We start from the raw sequence: 17,874 nt of genomic DNA on the forward strand, positions 1-17,874 counted from the left end.
GAGGGAAAAAAACAGAGCTGGAGGAATCAGACTTCCTGACTTCAGACTATACTACAAAGCTACAGTAATCAAGACAATAAGGTATTGGCACAAAAACAGAAACATAGATCAATGGAACAAGATAGAAAGCACAGAGATAAACCCATGCACCTATGGTCAACTAATCTATGACAAAGGAGGCGAAGACATACAGTGGACAAAAGACAGTCTCTTCAGTAAGTGGTTTTGGGAAAACTGGACAGCTACAAGTAAAAGAATGAAATTAGAACACTCCCTAACACCATACAAAAAAATAAACTCAAAATGGATTCAAGACCTAAGTGTAAGACCAGACACTATAAAACTCTTAGAGGAAAACATAGGAAGAACACTCTTTGACATAAATCACCGCAAGATATTTTTTGATCCACCTCCTAGAGTAATGGCAATAAAAACAAAAATAAACAATTGGGACCTAATGAAACTTCAAAGTCTTTGCACAGGAAAGGAAACCATAAACAAGACCAAAAGAGAACCCTCAGAATGGGAGAAAATATTTGCAAACGAATCAGTGGACAAAGGATTAATCTCCAAAATAGATAAACAGCTCATGCAGCTCAATATTAAAAAAACAAACAACCCAATCCAAAAATGCACAGAAGACCTAAATAGAGATTTCTTCAAAGAAGACATACAGATGGCCAAGAAGCACATGAAAAGCTGCTCAACATCACTAATAATTAGAGAAATGCAAATCAAAACTACAAGGAGGTATCACCTCACACCAGTTAGAATGGGCATCTCTTTGTAGAAAATCTACAAAGAGAAATGCTGGAGGGGGTGTGGAGAAAAGGGAACCCTCTTGCACTGTTGGTGGGAATGTAAATTGGTACAAGCCACTATGGAGAACAATATGGAGGTTCTTTAAAAAACTAAAAATAGAATTACCATATGATCCAGCCATCCCACTACTGGGCATATACCCAGAGAAAACCAGAAATCAGAAAGACACATGCACTCCAGTGTTCCTTGCAGCACTATTTACAATAGACAGGTCATGAAAGCAGCCTAAATGCCCATTGACAGATGAATGGATAAAGAAGATGTGGTACATATATACAGTGGAATATTACTCAGCCGTAAAAAGAAACAAAATTGAGTCATTTGTTGAGACGTGGATGGATCTAGAGACTATCATACAGAGTGAAGTAAGTCAGAAAGAGAAAAACAAATATCGTATATTAACGCATATATGTGGAACCTAGAAAAATGGTACAGATGAACCAGTTTGCAGGGCAGAAGTTGAGACACAGATGTAGAAAACAAACGTATGGACACCAAGGGGTGAAAACCGTGGGTGGGTGAGGTTGGTGGTGTGCTGAATTGGGTGTTTGGGATTGACATGTATATACTGATGTATAAAATTGATGACTAATAAGAACCTGCTGTATAAAAAAATTAAAAATATTTTTTAAAAAAGTAAGACAAAACCAAATGTTGGTAAGTTAATGAGGAGATGGATATTATCCTAATCTGTTGGTAGAATTCCAGTTTTTATAACCACTTTGAAGAGCAGATTGACAGTGACTAAATAAACTGAAAATGTATCCCATACAGCCCCATATTTTTCTCCTACTGGAACTCTTACACAATGACAGTTTTATAAGAATACTATAGCACATTTAAAAGCAAAAAATATTTTAAAACAAGCAACCTAATGGTTTACAGGAAAATAAATACTTTTCTTTTTTTTTTTTTTTTTTGAGGTACGCGGGCCTCTCACTGTTGTGGCCTCTCCTGTTGTGGAGCACAGGCTCCGGACACGCAGGCTCAGGGGCTATGGCTTACGGGCCTAGCCGCTCCACGGCATGTGGGATCCTCCCGGACCGGGGCACGAACCCGTGTTCCCTGCATCGGCAGGTGGACTCTCAACCACTGTGCCGCCAAGGAAGCCCCAAATAAACACATCTTTATAAATCCGTTAGAATGAAAAATTTAGAGCTATACCGGCCAATGTAGATAAATGTCAAAGACATAATATTAAGTTAAAAAAAAAAGAAAGTTGTAGAATAATACATACAGTATGATAGTATTTATATAAAATTTCCAAATTTGCAAAGCAATGCTATATGTTGATTTTGGAGATATAGCTGTAGATATATATATAAAGTAATATTTTAAGAAAAGTAGGGCAATATAGTAATATTTTATAAAATTTACATGAAAATGATGCATAAAACATTCAGGATAGTGGTAAGTTTTGTTCTTTTAATTAATTATTTATTTATTTATTCTCTTGGCTGCACCGCAGTTTGTGAGATCTTAGTTCCCCAACCAGGGATTGAACCCAGGCCTTGGAAGTGAAAGTGCCGAGTCCTAACCACTGGACCACGAGGGCATTCCCAGGATAGTGGTATCTTTTGGAAGTGAGAGATGGATCTCAAAGGCAGTTAAGAGGGGCTTCAAGTATTTTTTTTTCTTTTAGAAAAATCTGGAGTATGGCCAAATGTTAAGATAGATAGGGTGGTGGAAACATGGCTGTTAACGTAATTCCTCTGTATGTTTGGAAAAAATATGTCAGTGGCAGGAATTCCCCTGGAACACTAGTTACTTCAGGTAGCACTATCAGTGTGCTAGATGTCTTCAAGGACTGAAATATGACGCATTTGGACAATTCAAGGTACTTCTAATTGCTGAGCTATTCTGTGCCAGTTAAGTTGATAGATGTAGCTTTATAGATAGTCAGAGATCATATCATAAGGCACTCATGTGCCAGTATTTTAAATGTCATGTTCTGTTACTTTCTGTATATGGACACCTGTTTCAAGAAGCTTATTTATGTCAACTAACGTAACCCAGGGCATATTTTGATTTCTCTGACTTGTTCAACACATTAAATTCTCCTTACTCTTACATTGTATCTAGGTTGAAATATTAGAAAAATCCATTTGTGTTCTTATTTTCTTCTCAACAGAAGCAATTAGTTGCTCAAAAAATTCATATAGAAGAGAATGAGGACAGAGATACAGGACTGGAACAGAGACATAATAAAGAGGATCCAGACTGCATCAAAGCCAAGGTACCTTTAGGGGACCTAGATCTGTATGATGGCACATACATAACTTTGGAGAGCAAAGATATCAGGTAAAGAAATTCTCTTTCCAAAAATAAAGTACGTCTTCCTGAACAGACCTTTCTCAACTCAACTAGAAATTATTTCTCTAATGAGAAAAAACTTCAGTCACTAATGACTTTATTGAAATTTCAAAGTTCAAAATGTATACTATGTATAGAATTCTTACAAATCAATTAAAAATATTTAAAAGCACAGTAGAAAATTGAACAATTTATGGTAAAAAAAATGCAAATGGCCAATAAACATGTGGAAAAAATATTTCTCAGTAATGATCAGATAAGTGCATACTGAGACATATTTTTCATCTCTCAAATTGAAAAAATTGTTTAAAAATCAATAACTGGTAAAAATGTAGAAAGACTATATAGAAGTGTAAACTGGTTTAACATTTCTAGAAAGAGTTGAGCAGTGTTATATTAGCTTTTGAAAAGCGCAGTCTGTTTTTGAAATTAATTAATTAATTTGTTTTTGGCTGCGTTGGGTCTTCATTGCTGTGCGTGGGCTTTCTCTAGTTGCGGCGAGCGGGGGCTACTCTTCATTGCGGTGCGCGGGCTTCTTGTTGCAGAGCACAGGCTCTAGGCATGCGGGCTTCAGTACTTGTGGCTCACGAGCTCTAGAGCACAGGCTCAGTAGTTGTGGCGCACAGGCTTAGTTGCTCCGTGGCATGTGGGATCTTCCCGGTCCAGGGCTCGAACCCATGTCCCCTGCACTGGCAGGCAGATTCTTAACCACTGCGCCACTGGGGAAGTCCAGAGTCCACAGTCTTAATGGTTTGTGACCCTAACCACTTTTTTTTTAATTTATTTGGCTGCTTTGGGTCTTAGTTGTGGCATGCAGGATCTTTGTTGCAGCGTGCAGGATCTTTTAGTTGCGGCATGCATATGGGATCTTGTTCCCTGACCAGAGATCGAACCGTGGGCCCTCCCTAACTCTTGATATATCTCCTTTAAGTTGAACTCGCAAAAAATTTTGCTCTAACAACAGCTCTATGAAAAAAGTATGCATGTTGACTAATATTGGTTGTAAAGTGAGATGCTTTGAGAATATGATTTAATTAGGGGAAAATTGGACATATCTTCGCTTTTCATTCATTCATTACTTCTTGCCTCTTGATATTTTAGCCCTGAAGATTATATAGACACAGAATCTCCTGTCCCTCCAGACCCTGATCAGCCTGATTGTACTAAAATTCTAGAACTTCCGTATAGTATACATGCTTTTCAGCACTTGCGAGTAAGTAGAGAAATTTGGGGGGTTTTGTTTGTTTTCATTTTTTTCTTTAATCTCTTGCTTATACATACTCTTTTTCTTTCTTCTTTCCTTCCAAACAGCTTTATAATGTAACAAACATCTCCTATTTCTTAAAATTCCTTCAAATTAAATGCCATAAGATACCAAATTACTTGTGATTTCTAATGTCTTATAATCTCCTTTTTGTTTTTTTTCTATTTTTTCTTCTCCTCAGGGTGTACAAGAGAGAGTTAATCTTTCTGCACCTCTACTACCTAAAGAAGATCCAATCTTCACATATCTATCTAAACGGTTAGGAAGGAGTATAGATGACATAGGTCACCTCATTCATGAAGGCCTACAGAAGGTAAGTCGTAAATGACTTAAAGAGCCCGGAGGCCCTGTGTGAACAGAATGTCATGTTTTTGTCTAGCTAGCTTGTTTTTGTCTAGAGAGTGATTTTAAATCATGATTACAGTAATATAAACTGTATAGTTCAAAGTTAGAGAGAAGCATTGATAATCCAGTCCCCTTTACCAGGACAAGATGCTGAAAAGTTTTATTTAAACTAATTCATGAAAAAGCAAATTATAAACTAATATAAGCAACAGGGCTTATAAACTAGATTATATATTTTGAGTGTGAAAGAACATTAACATTAGTGTCTTTGATATATGTCTACACACAGGAAATACATAGATTATCACTGTTTTCTGAACAGGTAAAAGAATCACCACTAACAATAAAATCTTCATGTAATTTTAAGGGAACATCTACTTTAAAATAATGAAATGGGGAATTATGTAATAAGACCCAAGAATTTAAAGGTATCATTCAGGATAACATGTGGGAATTTAGAAAGTAGTTTTTGCTCTTCTCTGTGCCTAAGGAGATTTGTAAAATGCAGGCTAGTTTCTAAGCACTATTATAGTGGTACTAAGTAAAATGTGTAATTGTAACATTTATATACAGTTTACCCAAATATATTATATATTTATATGTTTATCCAAATGCATTATATATTATAGGATTATTTTTGTAGCTAAGTTACCTTCTTCATATTGTTTTTCTGAAGGTAATGTAAAATACTGCATCCCCAGAATTGATAAGTAATAAGGAAAAACTGGCCTGGGATTTAAGATATCGTTCAGAGAATTGTTAGTTGAAAGTAGATCATTGTGGTAAATGTTCTATAGAAAATTAAAATAGAGGGTAATTGGTTGGCTTCTTTAGGTTGAGCAGTTGGGGTTATCCTCTCTGGAAAGATGAAATTTAAGCTGATACTTGAATGACAAGAAGGAACCAAAAGTCAAAGATCAAGGAAGAACTTTCTAGGCTGAAGAATGAGCAAAGGCTCTGAAGCCTTAATGAGCTTGGTAGTATATTGGTTAGCTCAGGCTGCCGTCACAAAATACCACAGACTGTGTGGCTTAAACAGCAGAAACCTATTTCTCACAGTCTGGAGGCTGGAAAGTCCAAGATCATGTTGCTGGCTGATTCAGTTCCTGTTAAGGACTCTCTTTCTGGCCTGTAGATGACCACCTTCTGGCTGTGTCCTCACATGGCTTCTTCTCAGTGTGTACATGGGGAGGGAGGGAGGGAGAGAGAGAGAGATAAATCTTCCTCTTATAAGGGGACTGGCCCTATTGGATTTTTTTTTTTCCTATTGGATTTTTAACCTTTATCACCTCTTCAGAGGCCCTATCTTCACATATAGTCACATTAAGGGTTAGGGCGTCCATATATGAATGTTTAGAGACACATTCAGTATATAACAAGTGTTATGTAATTAAATTCAGGTCAGTATGGCTGGAGCTTGGTGAGCAAAGGGGAGGATGATAGAGAATGAAGCCAAAGTAGTAGGCCAGAGCCAGACTATGTGGAGCTCTGAAAGCCAAAGTTAGGACTTTGAATTTTATTACAAGTGTGCTGAGAAGCTGGAGCAGAGGAGTAACATAATTTACTGAGTACTTTTTAAAGTACACTGTCAAACTTACATGGAGAGGGGACTAAAGGAGGCCAAACTTGGAAATAGACCATTAGAAGGCTAGTGCAGTAATTCAAGAGAGAGATGAAGATGGTTTGAACTAGAAGGGTTAGTAGTGGAAATGAAGGAACTTAAACTATTTCAGGAAATGTTTAGAAGTTTAGAAGCTGATTAATTAGATATGGGGAATGAGAGAAAAAGAGGAATCAAAGGTAATTCCCTAATTTTTGGCTTGAGCAACTTGGAGGAGCAGTGTTGGGGTGAGAGATGAGATAGAGTTCTATTTTGGTCAAGTTAAATCTGAAATACCTATGTGAGTCTGGAATTCCAGTAGAGGTCAGAGCTGGGCATATAGGTAGAGAATAATTGTTAAGTAGGGAGTATTTGTAGCTGTGGGATTACATACGGTCATCTGGAGAAGAGTGAAGTTTGAGAAGAAGTCCTGGGTCCTCCTACATTATCTATCAAGCAGAGGGTGAAGGGCCAGCAGAAAAGATCCAAAGGATGTCCAGAAGGATGTGATATCCTAAGAGCCAAGGGAAAAAATGTGTTCAAAAGAGAGAGAATAATTAATAGTGACATTTGAACATTTATAGATTAGAGCGGAGATTTTATGAGAAATCGTTTTTTTATTTTGAATTTTATTTTATTTATTTTTTATACAGCAGGTTCTTATTAGTTATCTATTTTATACATATTAGTGTATACATGTCAATCCGAATCTCCCAATTCATCACACCACCACCCCCACTGCCACTTTCCCCCCTTGGTGTACATATGTTTGTTCTCTACGTCTGTGTCTCTATTTCTGCCCTGCAAACTGGTTCATCTGTACCATTTTTCTAGGTGCCACATATATGCGTTAATATACGATATTTGTTTTTCTCTTTCTGACTTACGTCACTCTATATGACAGTCTCTAGATCCATCCACGTCTCTACAAATGACCCAATTTCATTCATTTTATGGCTGAGTAATACTCCATTGTATATATGTACCACATCTTCTTTATCCATTCGTCTGCTGATGGGCATTTAGGTTGCTTCTGTGACCTGGCTACTGTAAATAGTGCTGCAGTGAACATTGGGGTGCATGTATCTTTTTGTTTTTTGTCCGTGAAATATATTAAAACTTTGCTGATGACAGTTGGAAATCAAAACATTAAAACTTTTTTTTTTTTTTTTTAATTTTTTTGCGGTATGTGGGCCTCTCATTGTTGTGGCCTCTCCCGTTGCGAAGCACAGGCTCCGGACGCGCAGGCTCAGCAGCCATGGCTCACGGGCCCAGCCGCTCCGCGGCATGTGGGATCCTCCCAGACCGGGGCACGAACCCGTGTCCCCTGCATCGGCAGGCGGACTCTCAACCACTGCGCCACCAGGGAAGCCCAACATTAAAACTTTTAACATAATAAAATGGCTGTGTTTGTGAAGATTTTTTAAAAGTTTCCTAAACCAATAAGAGAGAAAAATTGAAAAGTAGTGAATATAATACAAATTAAACATCAATTGAAAATAGGAGTCAGTGTGTTAAAAAAAAATTAACAGATTGGTCAGGTATAAAGGAGGTCATCTTAAATTTTCTAATACTGTTACAGTATGTACAGCACAGCTGAGTTAGGGTGATGGAAAATATGACCTCTTGAAGCCCTTTACAATCTTTCTTTTTTTTAAATTTTATTTATTTTTTTTGAACAGCAGGTCCTTATTAGTCATCAGTTTTATACACATCAGTGTATACATGTCAATCCCAATGGCCCAGTTCATCACACCCCCACCCCCACCCCCCCGCTGCTTTCCCCCCTGGGTGTCCATACGTTTGTTCTCCACATCTGTGTTTCAGTTTCTGACCTGCAAACCAGTTCATCTGTACCATTTTTCTAGGTTCCACATATATGCGTTAATATATGATATGTGTTTTTCTGTTTCTGACTTACTTCACTCTGTATGACAGTCTCTAGATCCATCCACGTCTCTATGAATGACCCAATTACGTTCCTTTTATGGCTGAGTATTCCATTGTATATATGTACCACATCTTCTTTATCCATTCGTCTGTCGATGGGCATTTAGGTTGCTTCCATGACCTCGCTATTGTAAATAGTGCTGCAAGGAACATTGGGTTGCATGTGTCTTTTTGAATTCTGGTTTTCTCTGGGTATATGCCCAGTAGTGGGATGGCTGGATCATATGGTAATTCTATTTTTAGTTTTTTAAGGAACCTCCATACTGTTCTCCATAGTGGCTGTACCAATTTACATTCCCACCAACAGTGCAAGAGGGTTCCCTTTTCTCCACACCCCCTCCAGCATTTGTTCTTTGTAGATTTTCTGATGATGCCCATTCTAACTGGTGTGAGGTGATACCACACTGTAGTTTTGATATGCATTTCTCTAATAATTAGTGATGTTGAGCAGCTTTTCATGTGCTTCTTGGCCATCTGTATGTCTTCTATGGAGAAATGTCTATTTAGGTCTTCTGCCCATTTTTGGATTGGGTTGTTTGTTTCTTTAATATTGAGCTGCATGAGCTGTTTATATATTTTGGAGATGAATCCTTTGTCCGTTGATTCGTTTGCAAATATTTTCTCCCATTCTGAGGGTTGTCTTTTCGTCTTGTTTGTAGTTTCCTTTGCTTTGCAAAAGCTTTGAAGTTTCATTAGGTCCCATTTGTTTATTTTTGTTTTTATTTCCATTACTCTAGGTGGTGGTTCAAAAAAGATCTTGCTGTGATTTATGTCAATGAGTGTTTTTCCTATGTTTTGCTCTAAGAGTTTTATAGTGTCCGGTCTTACATTTAGGTCTCTAATACATTTTGAGTTTATTTTTGTGTATGGTGATAGGGAGTGTTCTAATTTCATTCTTTTACATGTAGCTGTCCAGTTTTCCCAGCACCACTTATTGAAGAGACTGTCTTTTCTCCATTGTATATCCTTGCCTCCTTTGTCATAGACTAGTTGACCATAGGTGTGTGGGTTTATCTCTGGGCTTTCTATTCTGTTCCATTGATCTGTATTTCTGTTTTTGTACCAGTACCATATTATCTTGATTACTGTAGCCTTGTAGTATTGTCTGTAGTCAGGAAGTCTGACTCCTCTAGCTCTTGTTTTTTTTTCCCTCAAGACTGCTTTGGCTATTCAGGGTCTTTTGTGCCTCCATACAAATTTCAAGGGTTTTTTTTTTTCTAGTTCTGTAAAAAATACCGGTGGTAATTTGATAGGGATTGCATTGAATCTGTAGGTTGCTTTGGGTAGTATAGTCATCTTCACAATATTGAGCCTTCTAATTCAAGAACATGGTATATTTCTCCATCTGTTTGTGTCATCATTGATATTTTTCATCACTGTCTTATAGTTTTCTGAGTACAGGACTTTTACCTCCTTAGGTAGGTTTATTCCTGGGTATTTTATTCTTTTTCTTACAGTGGTGATTAGAATTGTTTCCTTAATTCCTCTTTCTGATCTTTACGTTGTTAGTGTATAGGAATGCAAGAGATTTCTGTGCATTAATTATGTATCCTGCAACTTTACCAGGTTCATTGATTAGCTCTAGTAGTTTTCTGGTGACATCTTTAGGATTCTCTACGTATAGTATCATGTCATCTGCAAACAGTGACAGTTTTACTTCTTCTTTCCCAATTTGTATTCCTTTTATTTATTTTTCTTCTCTGATTACCATGGCTAGGACTCCCAAAACTATGTTGAACAATAGTGGCAAGAGTGGACATCTGTGTCTTGTTCCTGATCTTAGAAGAAATGCTTTCAGTTTTTCACCATTGAGAATGATGTTTGCTGTGGGTTTGTCATATATGGCCTTTATTATGTTGAGGTAGGTTCCCTCTATGCCCACTTTCTGGAGAGTTTTTATCATAAATGGGTGTTGAATTTTGTCAAAAGCTTTTTCTGCATCTGTTGAGATGATCATATGGTTTTTATTCTTCAATTTGTTAATATGGTGTATCACATTGATTTGCGTATATTGAAGAATCCTTGCATCCCTGGAATAAATCCCACTTGATCATGGTGTATGATCCTTTTAATGTGTTGTTGGATTCTCTTTGCTAGTATTTTGTTGAGGAGTTTTGCATCTATATTCATCAGTGATACTGGTCTGTAATTTTCTTTTTTTGTAGTATTTTTGTCTGGTTTTGGTATCAGGGTGATGGTGGACTCATAGAATGAGTTGGGAGTGTTCCTTCTTCTGCAATTTTTTTGGAAGAGCTTGAGAAGGATGGGTGTTAGCTCTTCTCTAAATGTTTGGTAGAATTCACCTGTGAAGCCATCTGGTCCTGGACTTTTGTTTGTTGGAAGATTTTTAATCACAGTTCCAATTTCATTACTTGTGACTGGTCTCTTCATATTTTCTATTTCTTCCTGGTTCAGTCTTGGAAGGTTATATCATTCTACAAATTTTTCCATTTCTTCCAGGTTGTCTATTTTATTGGCATAGAGTTGCTTGTAGTAGTAGTGTCTTAGGATGGTTTGTATTTCTCTGGTGTCTGTTGTAACTTCTCCCTTTTCTTTTCTAATTTTATTGATTTGAGTCCTCTCCCTCTTTTTCTTGATGAGTCTGGCTAATGGTTTATCAATTTTGTTTATCTTCTCAAGGAACCAGCTTTTAGTTTTGTTGATCTTTGCTATTGTTTTCTTTGTATCTATTTTATTTATTTCTGCTCTGATCTTTATGATTTCTTTCCTTCTACTAGCTCTTGGTTTTGTTTGTTCTTCTTTCTGTAGTTCCTTCAGGTGTAAGGTTAGATTGTTTATTTGAGATTTTTCTTGTTTCTTGAGGTAGGCTTGTATTGCTATAAACTTCCCTCTTAGAACTGCTTTTGCTGCATCCCATAGATTTTGGATCATCGTGTTGTCATTGTCATTTGTCTTTAGGTATTTTTTGATTTCCTCTTTGATTCTTCAGTGATGTCTTGGCTATTTAGTAGTGTATTGTTTAGCCTCCATGTGTTTGTGTTTTTTACGTTTTTTTTCCCTGTAACTGATTTCTGATTTCCTAGCATTGTGGTCAGAAAAGATGCTTGATATGATTTCAATTTTCTGAAATTTACTGAGGCTTGATTTGTGACCCAAGATGTGAGCTATCCTGGAGAATGTTCCATGTACCCTTGAGAAGAAAGTGTAATCTGCTGTTTTTGGATGGAATGTCCTATAAATATCAATTAATTCCATCTGTTCTGTTGTGTCATTTAAAGCTTGTGTTTCCTTTTTAATTTTTTGTCTGGATGATCTGTCCATTGGTGTAAGTGAGGTGTTAAAGTCCCCCACTATTATTGTGTTACTGTCGATTTCCTCTTTTATAGCTGTTAGCAGTTGCCTTATGTATTGAGGTGCTACCATGTTGGGTGCATATATATTTATAATTGTTATATCTTCTTCTTGGATTGATCCCTTGATCATTATGTAGTATCCTTCGTTGTCTCTTGTGACATTCTTTTTTTTAAAGTCTATTTCCTGAAAGGAGTATTGCTACTCCAGCTTTCTTTTCATTTCCATTTGCATGGAATATCTTTTTCCATCCCCTCACTTTCAGTCTGTATGTGTCCCTAGGTCTGACATGGGTATCTTGTAGACAGTATATATATGGGTCTTGTTTTTGTATCCGTTCAGTGAACCTGTGTCTTTTGATTGCAGCATTTAATCCATTCACGTTTAAGGTAATTATTAATATGTTTGTTCCTATTACCATTTTCTTAATTGTTTCAGGTTTGGTTTTGTAGGTCCTTTTCTTCTCTTGTGTTTCCCACTTAGAGAAGTTCCTTTAGCGTTTGTTGTAGAGCTGGTTTGGTGGTGCTGAATTCTCATAGCTTCTACTTGTCTGTAGATCTTTTGATTTCTCCGTCGAATCTGAATGAGATCCTTGCTGGGGAGAGTAATCGGTTGTAGGTTCTTCCCTTTCATCACTTTAAATAAGTCATACCACTCCCTTCTGGCTTGTAGAGTTTCTCCTGAGAAATCAGCTGTTAACCTTACGGGAGTTCCTTTGTATGTTATTTGTCATTTTTCCCTTGTGGCTTTCAATAATTTTTCTTTGTCTTTAAATTTTGTCAGTTTGATTACTGTGTGTCCCGGTATGTTTCTCCTTGGGTTTATCCTGTCTTGGCTTTCTGTGCTTCCTGGACTTGGGTGTCTATTTTCTTTCCCATGTTAGGGAAGTTTTCAACTATAATCTCTTCAGATATTTTCTCGGTCCTTTCTCTCTTCTCCTTCTGAGACCCCTATAATGCGAATGTTGTTGCATTTAATGTTTTCCCCATGATCTCTTAGGCTGTCTTAATTTCTTTTCATTCTGTTTTCTTTATTCTGTTCTGCAGCAGTGAATTCCACCATTCTGTCTTCCAGGTCACTTATCCATTCTTCTGCCTCAGTTATTTTGCTATTGATTTCTTCTAGTGTATTTTTCATTTCAGTTATTGTATTGTTCATTTCTGTTTGTTTGTTCTTTAATTCTTCTAGGTGTTTCTTTTTTTTTTTTTTTTTTTTTTTGCGGTACGCGGGCCTCTCACTGTTGTGGCCTCTCCCATTGCGGAGCACAGGCTCCGGACGTGCAGGCCCAGCCACCATGGCTCACGGGTGTAGCCGCTCCACGGCATGTGGGGGTCTTCCTGTACCAGGACACAAACCTGTGTCCCCTGCATCGGCAGGCAGACTCTGAACCACTGCGCCACCAGGGAAGCCCTAGGTGTTTCTTCTTTAATTCTTCTAGTCTTCTTTAAACATTTCTCGCATCTTCTAGATCTTTGCCTCCATTCTTTTTTAAGGTCCTGGATCGTCTTCACTATCATTATTCTGAATTCTTTTTCTGGATAGTTGCCTATCTCCACTTCATTTAGTTGTTTTTCTATGGTTTTATCTTGTTCCTTCATCTGGTACAAAGTCCTCTGTCTTTTCATTCTGTCTATCCTTCTGTGAATGTGGTTTTCCTTCCACAGGCTGCAGAATTGTAGTTCTTCTTGCTTCTGCTGTTTGCCCTGTCTTTAAATTAATCTGGGGACTTCCCTGGTGATGCAGTGCTTACGAATCCACCTGCCGGGCTTCCCTGGTGATGCAGTGGTTGAGAGTCCGCCTGCCGATGCAGGGGACGCGGGTTCGTGCCCCGGTCCGGGAGGATCCCACATGCCATGGAGCGGCTGGGCCCGTGAGCCATGGCCGCTGAGCCTGCATGTCCGGAGCCTGTGCTCCGCAACGGGAGAGGCCACAACAGTGAGAGGCCCGCGTACCGCAAAAAAAAAAAAAAAAAAAAATCCACCTGCCAAGGCAGGGGACACAGGTTTTATTCCTGGTCTGGGGGTAAGAAATCTTATAGATTTTTATTTAAACATTTATTTTTCTTTGAATATACTATGATGAGTATTCTCCTTATCATGATGCTTTTAGTAGTTCATGTAGAATTTTTATTTTTTATTTATGTATTTTTAAAAATAAATTTATTTATTTATTTATATTTGGGTGCGTTGGGTCTTCGTTGCTGCACGTGGGCTTTCTCTGGTTGGGGTGAGCGGGAGCTACTCTTCAATGCAGTGTCTGGTCTTCTTATTGCAGTGGCTTCTCTTTGTTATGGAACACAGGCTCTAGGCACGCAGGCTTCAGTAGTTGTGGCGCACGGGCTTAGTTGCTCTGCAGCATGTGGGATCTTCCCAGACCACGGGTCGAACCCGTGCCCCCTGCATTGGCAGGCGGATCATGTAGAATTTTAATTGATCTTTTTGTCCCAATTCACAATATAAGGTTTAAAAATAAGAGATTAAAAATCACTTGTTGATTTACAGGAAAACTTTCTCAAAAGGCTACTAAAAAGGAGACTGAAGCCTAAGTCATAAGTCAAGTGTAAAAGAATATAGTATTCCATAACCAACTACACTTAGTGCTAAAACCTTTCGTTGCAACACTCAAGAATCATATTTTTTCCTTGAAGATAGAATACTTAAGGATGATTAATAAAGAATTATACTAGTTTTAATCTTTTTTTCTTAATATTTATTTATTTGGTTGTGCCAGGTCTTAGTTGCAGCAGGTGGGCTCCTTAGTTGCAGCCCCAGGGCTCCTTAGTTGTGGCATACAAAGTCTTAGTTGGGGCATGCATGTGGGATCTAGTTCCCTGACCAGGGATTGAACCCAGGCCCCCTGCATTGGGAACTCTGTGTCTTATCCACTGCACCACCAAGGAAGTCCCATACTAGTTTTAGTCTTAAAGGTAAATTTTTAAAATAAAATAATTGGTCCTTGTAAAAAAAAAAAAGCTATATAAAAATTTAGAAAAAGGGAAATTAAAGATTATAATTTAAAAAGTCAGAGATAATTGCTGTTTTATGATATATTTTTGGAGTTTTATTTTTACATATCTTTATAGTTAAGACTTTATTCTCATAGGATAAATTTTTTAGGGAAATATTGGGATGAAAGGATAATCACATTTTTAAGGGTTTTCAAATACATATTGTCAAATTGTCCCCCAGCGATGCTGTACTAACCTAATATTTCTACACTTAATATCTGAAGTTAGTATACACTGTAGCCAATAGTGAATAGTGGCATTCTTCCTAATCTTTGCCGATTTTTAAAAGGAAAACTTGTAGCTCTTTAATTCTTTTGTTGTTGTTGTTAAGTTTTATATGTTTTCACCTGCTAAGTAGTAATTGTTTCATATTTTTGAATTGTCCATGTTTTGGGCCCTTGTTCTTTTGGTTTTTTGTTTCTCTGTTTAGATTTTTTATGAGGTAGCTACACATTAATGATATTAAGTGTTGGCTGTCATTTGTTTTTCCCATTTTATCTTAAACTTTATGACTTTTTTTCCATGCTGAATTTGATACTTCTTTCTTGGGTTTAAACTTACTTACATTGAGTTTTCGACATGATTCAGTTTAGTCTTATGACCTCTATGTGGTTGAAATTTAGTGTATGTTAGGGGACAAAAAATCCAAGCCACAAAAGGGGAAAACCTATCTGAACTTCTGTTTAATTTGACTAAATAATGCACTTATTACTACATACTAAAGACTTACTTTTTAGCAGTGTAAAGGTCTGAATTAGTTTCTGAACACACATGAGGAAATGACAAAACTTTACCTTTCACAAAAGCATAAGCCTTTCATTTGTTTACATACATACCTTCATTCAGATGTTAAATAAATAGGAAACTTTGCAATATGTTAATTTTAGGAATTTCATGTTAGAACAACTAGCATTTCTAAGTAGGTTAGATCCTGACTTCTAAAGTCCTGAAACAGGGCCCAAGTTGTGACCACTTGGTGGGATTTTTCGGCTTTATTTCCCCTTTGGAAGATAGCCTGGGGTTGGACAGTCTCTCTGTTTAGATCACACCTTAATACACCTGATCAACTAATGATGAGAATGCTCTCTTGACAGGGATAGTTTATTTGTACTTTGTCCTCTGCTTTTTCGCTACTGTAATAAGTCTTGATTTTCTTCATCAGTTTCAGACCAGACAGAGTGTAAAGGTGCTCATTTTGAACACTCTGAATTGAAGAAACTATCTTGAGTTATATTTGGTTGTCATTTTATTTGTTTAATTTCTAGAACTCTTCCTCGTGGGTCCTGTATAACATGGCTTCATTTTACTGGAGAATAAAGAATGAGCCATATCAAGTAGTGGAATGTGCCATGCGAGCACTTCACTTCTCATCCAGGTAGGATTCCTCCCCTTCTGGACCCCCTGATTCTCCATGTAACTCAGGACTGTTAAAATACATAAAAAACAAGAAGAAGCAGCATTGTGTTGTACTTACATTCTCCTCCATCCCTGTTGCAATTAGTCCCATCACAGAAATGTTAGATGTCAAAGAGTTCAAAGTGATAATGGCATAACATGCTTCTGATTTCTGTTAAGGAAAAATATATAATGTAGATGCCCTCTGATTCACTTGAGAGTTGAAACTAAGGAAATTGGTTGGAGGAACTATCATAAATTAAATTATTCTCAAAGCAAATATAAGCCCTAAATACATTTTAAAAGCATAAAATCTCTGCCAGACCTTATTTTTGTGGCAAAATTTGTAGTTATCAGATTGAGTAAGCACCATCAATTATGTAAAATTAAACATTAGGATTTTCTTAAATTATTTTCCCCATCTGTAAGTAAACTCAAAGTTATTTTCCTAAGCTCAATAACTTTGAATGTAATTGGCCCTTGTCAGGTAGTTATAGGCAATTGTAGCACACATGCTTCTTTCCTGACATCTAATTACATCTTCCCTTCTCTTTTAGGCACAATAAGGACATTGCCCTGGTCAACTTGGCGAATGTTCTGCACAGAGCACACTTCTCTGCTGATGCTGCTGTCGTGGTCCATGCAGCTTTGGATGACAGTGACTTCTTCACTAGCTATTACACTTTAGGAAATATATATGCAGTAAATACAACTTTTTTTTACATGAACCAATCCAGTTGCTGTTTTCTTTCTTTCTTTTTTTCCAATAAAAAATACCCTTTTCCCTTCTTTTGGTCCAAACAAGGGGATAGAAATGAAGAAATTAAGGGAAAAAAACTTCATAGCAATAATGAATCTCAAGTGTTTTAGCCTGTTCACAAAAAAGAAAGTAATTAAATTGATATGAATATTATGTTCCTTTAGCGTACTCTTCTTAAAATAGCAGTACTTCCATTTGAACCATCCTATATAGCATTGCTTCATGTTATGGAGATTTGACTACTGAGCGAAATAATATTCACTGTATGAGATGTCGTGTGATCTCATAAATCATAAGGGGATTTGGATGGATACAATCAGGCTAACATGTTTCCCCCCTGTGTTTGTGTATGTGTGTGTGTTTGTTTTTGTCTCTTCAGATGCTTGGGGAGTATAACCACTCAGTGCTCTGTTATGACCATGCTTTACAGGCTAAACCTGGGTTTGAGCAAGCTATAAAGAGGAAGCATGCTGTCCTGTGTCAGCAAAAACTCGAGCAGAAATTGGAAGCTCAACATAGGTAACTAGGAGAAAAAATTACTGAATCACCAACACTGTAGAACTTGTGTAGTTCTTGTTAGACTTGTGTAGGGTGATATCAGTATTAATTTGTTCATTAGAATTAAGAAAAACACCTTTTCACTAATGCTAGTCCTGTCCTTTTTCTCCAATCAGGAGGTTTAACACAAGTCAGTGGTTGTATAAAGGATTCCAGGAACTAGAGAATATTTACAGTAAATGCCGTCATCTAAATCTTAACAATATTGACAATCAATTACTTGTATGAAGTCAGATGGAGGATGGGGTGCTGCCAGATGCTCAGTAATTCTATTGATTACATTTTTATTTCCGTAGAATACACTGTCAGCAAAATCACTTGCGATTTGAGCTTTCTCTCCTTTGATTTCTAAGGTTGGGCAATTGTTATGTTGGTTAAGTGATGTTGAGAGAGATTATTTGGCCCACATTTTAATCAGATTTGTATAAGTTGTACAGTAATGGAATTCTGTTGTACTTGGTCCTTGTAGTATACTTAAAAAATATCCTGTATTTAATTCTATAAATAATAGGGCCAGTAAAGGAACTTGACATAACTCAGAAGTGAAT

At 37.1% G+C, this 17,874-nt stretch overlaps 1 protein-coding gene across 3 annotated transcripts in view; it reads left to right on the top strand.

The window, feature by feature from the left end:
* The window catches only part of TTC17 (tetratricopeptide repeat domain 17), a 160,761-nt gene that overhangs the window by 35,319 nt on the left and 107,568 nt on the right, over window positions 1-17,874 (top strand). For 2 of the 3 annotated variants that reach the window (XM_081239255.1, XM_081239257.1), the window contains exons 3-8: window positions 2,954-3,123; window positions 4,237-4,348; window positions 4,581-4,712; window positions 15,879-15,988; window positions 16,566-16,710; window positions 17,148-17,287. In XM_081239255.1, the coding sequence (XP_081095381.1) occupies window positions 2,954-3,123; window positions 4,237-4,348; window positions 4,581-4,712; window positions 15,879-15,988; window positions 16,566-16,710; window positions 17,148-17,287 (809 nt within the window). The remainder of the gene's footprint in view (window positions 1-2,953; window positions 3,124-4,236; window positions 4,349-4,580; window positions 4,713-15,878; window positions 15,989-16,565; window positions 16,711-17,147; window positions 17,288-17,874) is intronic. The other variant, XM_081239256.1, reaches the window with a different exon arrangement.

Source organism: Mesoplodon bidens (genome assembly GCF_964165515.1).
Source record: "Mesoplodon bidens genome assembly, chromosome: 7".
Classification (NCBI taxonomy): Eukaryota; Metazoa; Chordata; class Mammalia; order Artiodactyla; family Ziphiidae; genus Mesoplodon; species Mesoplodon bidens.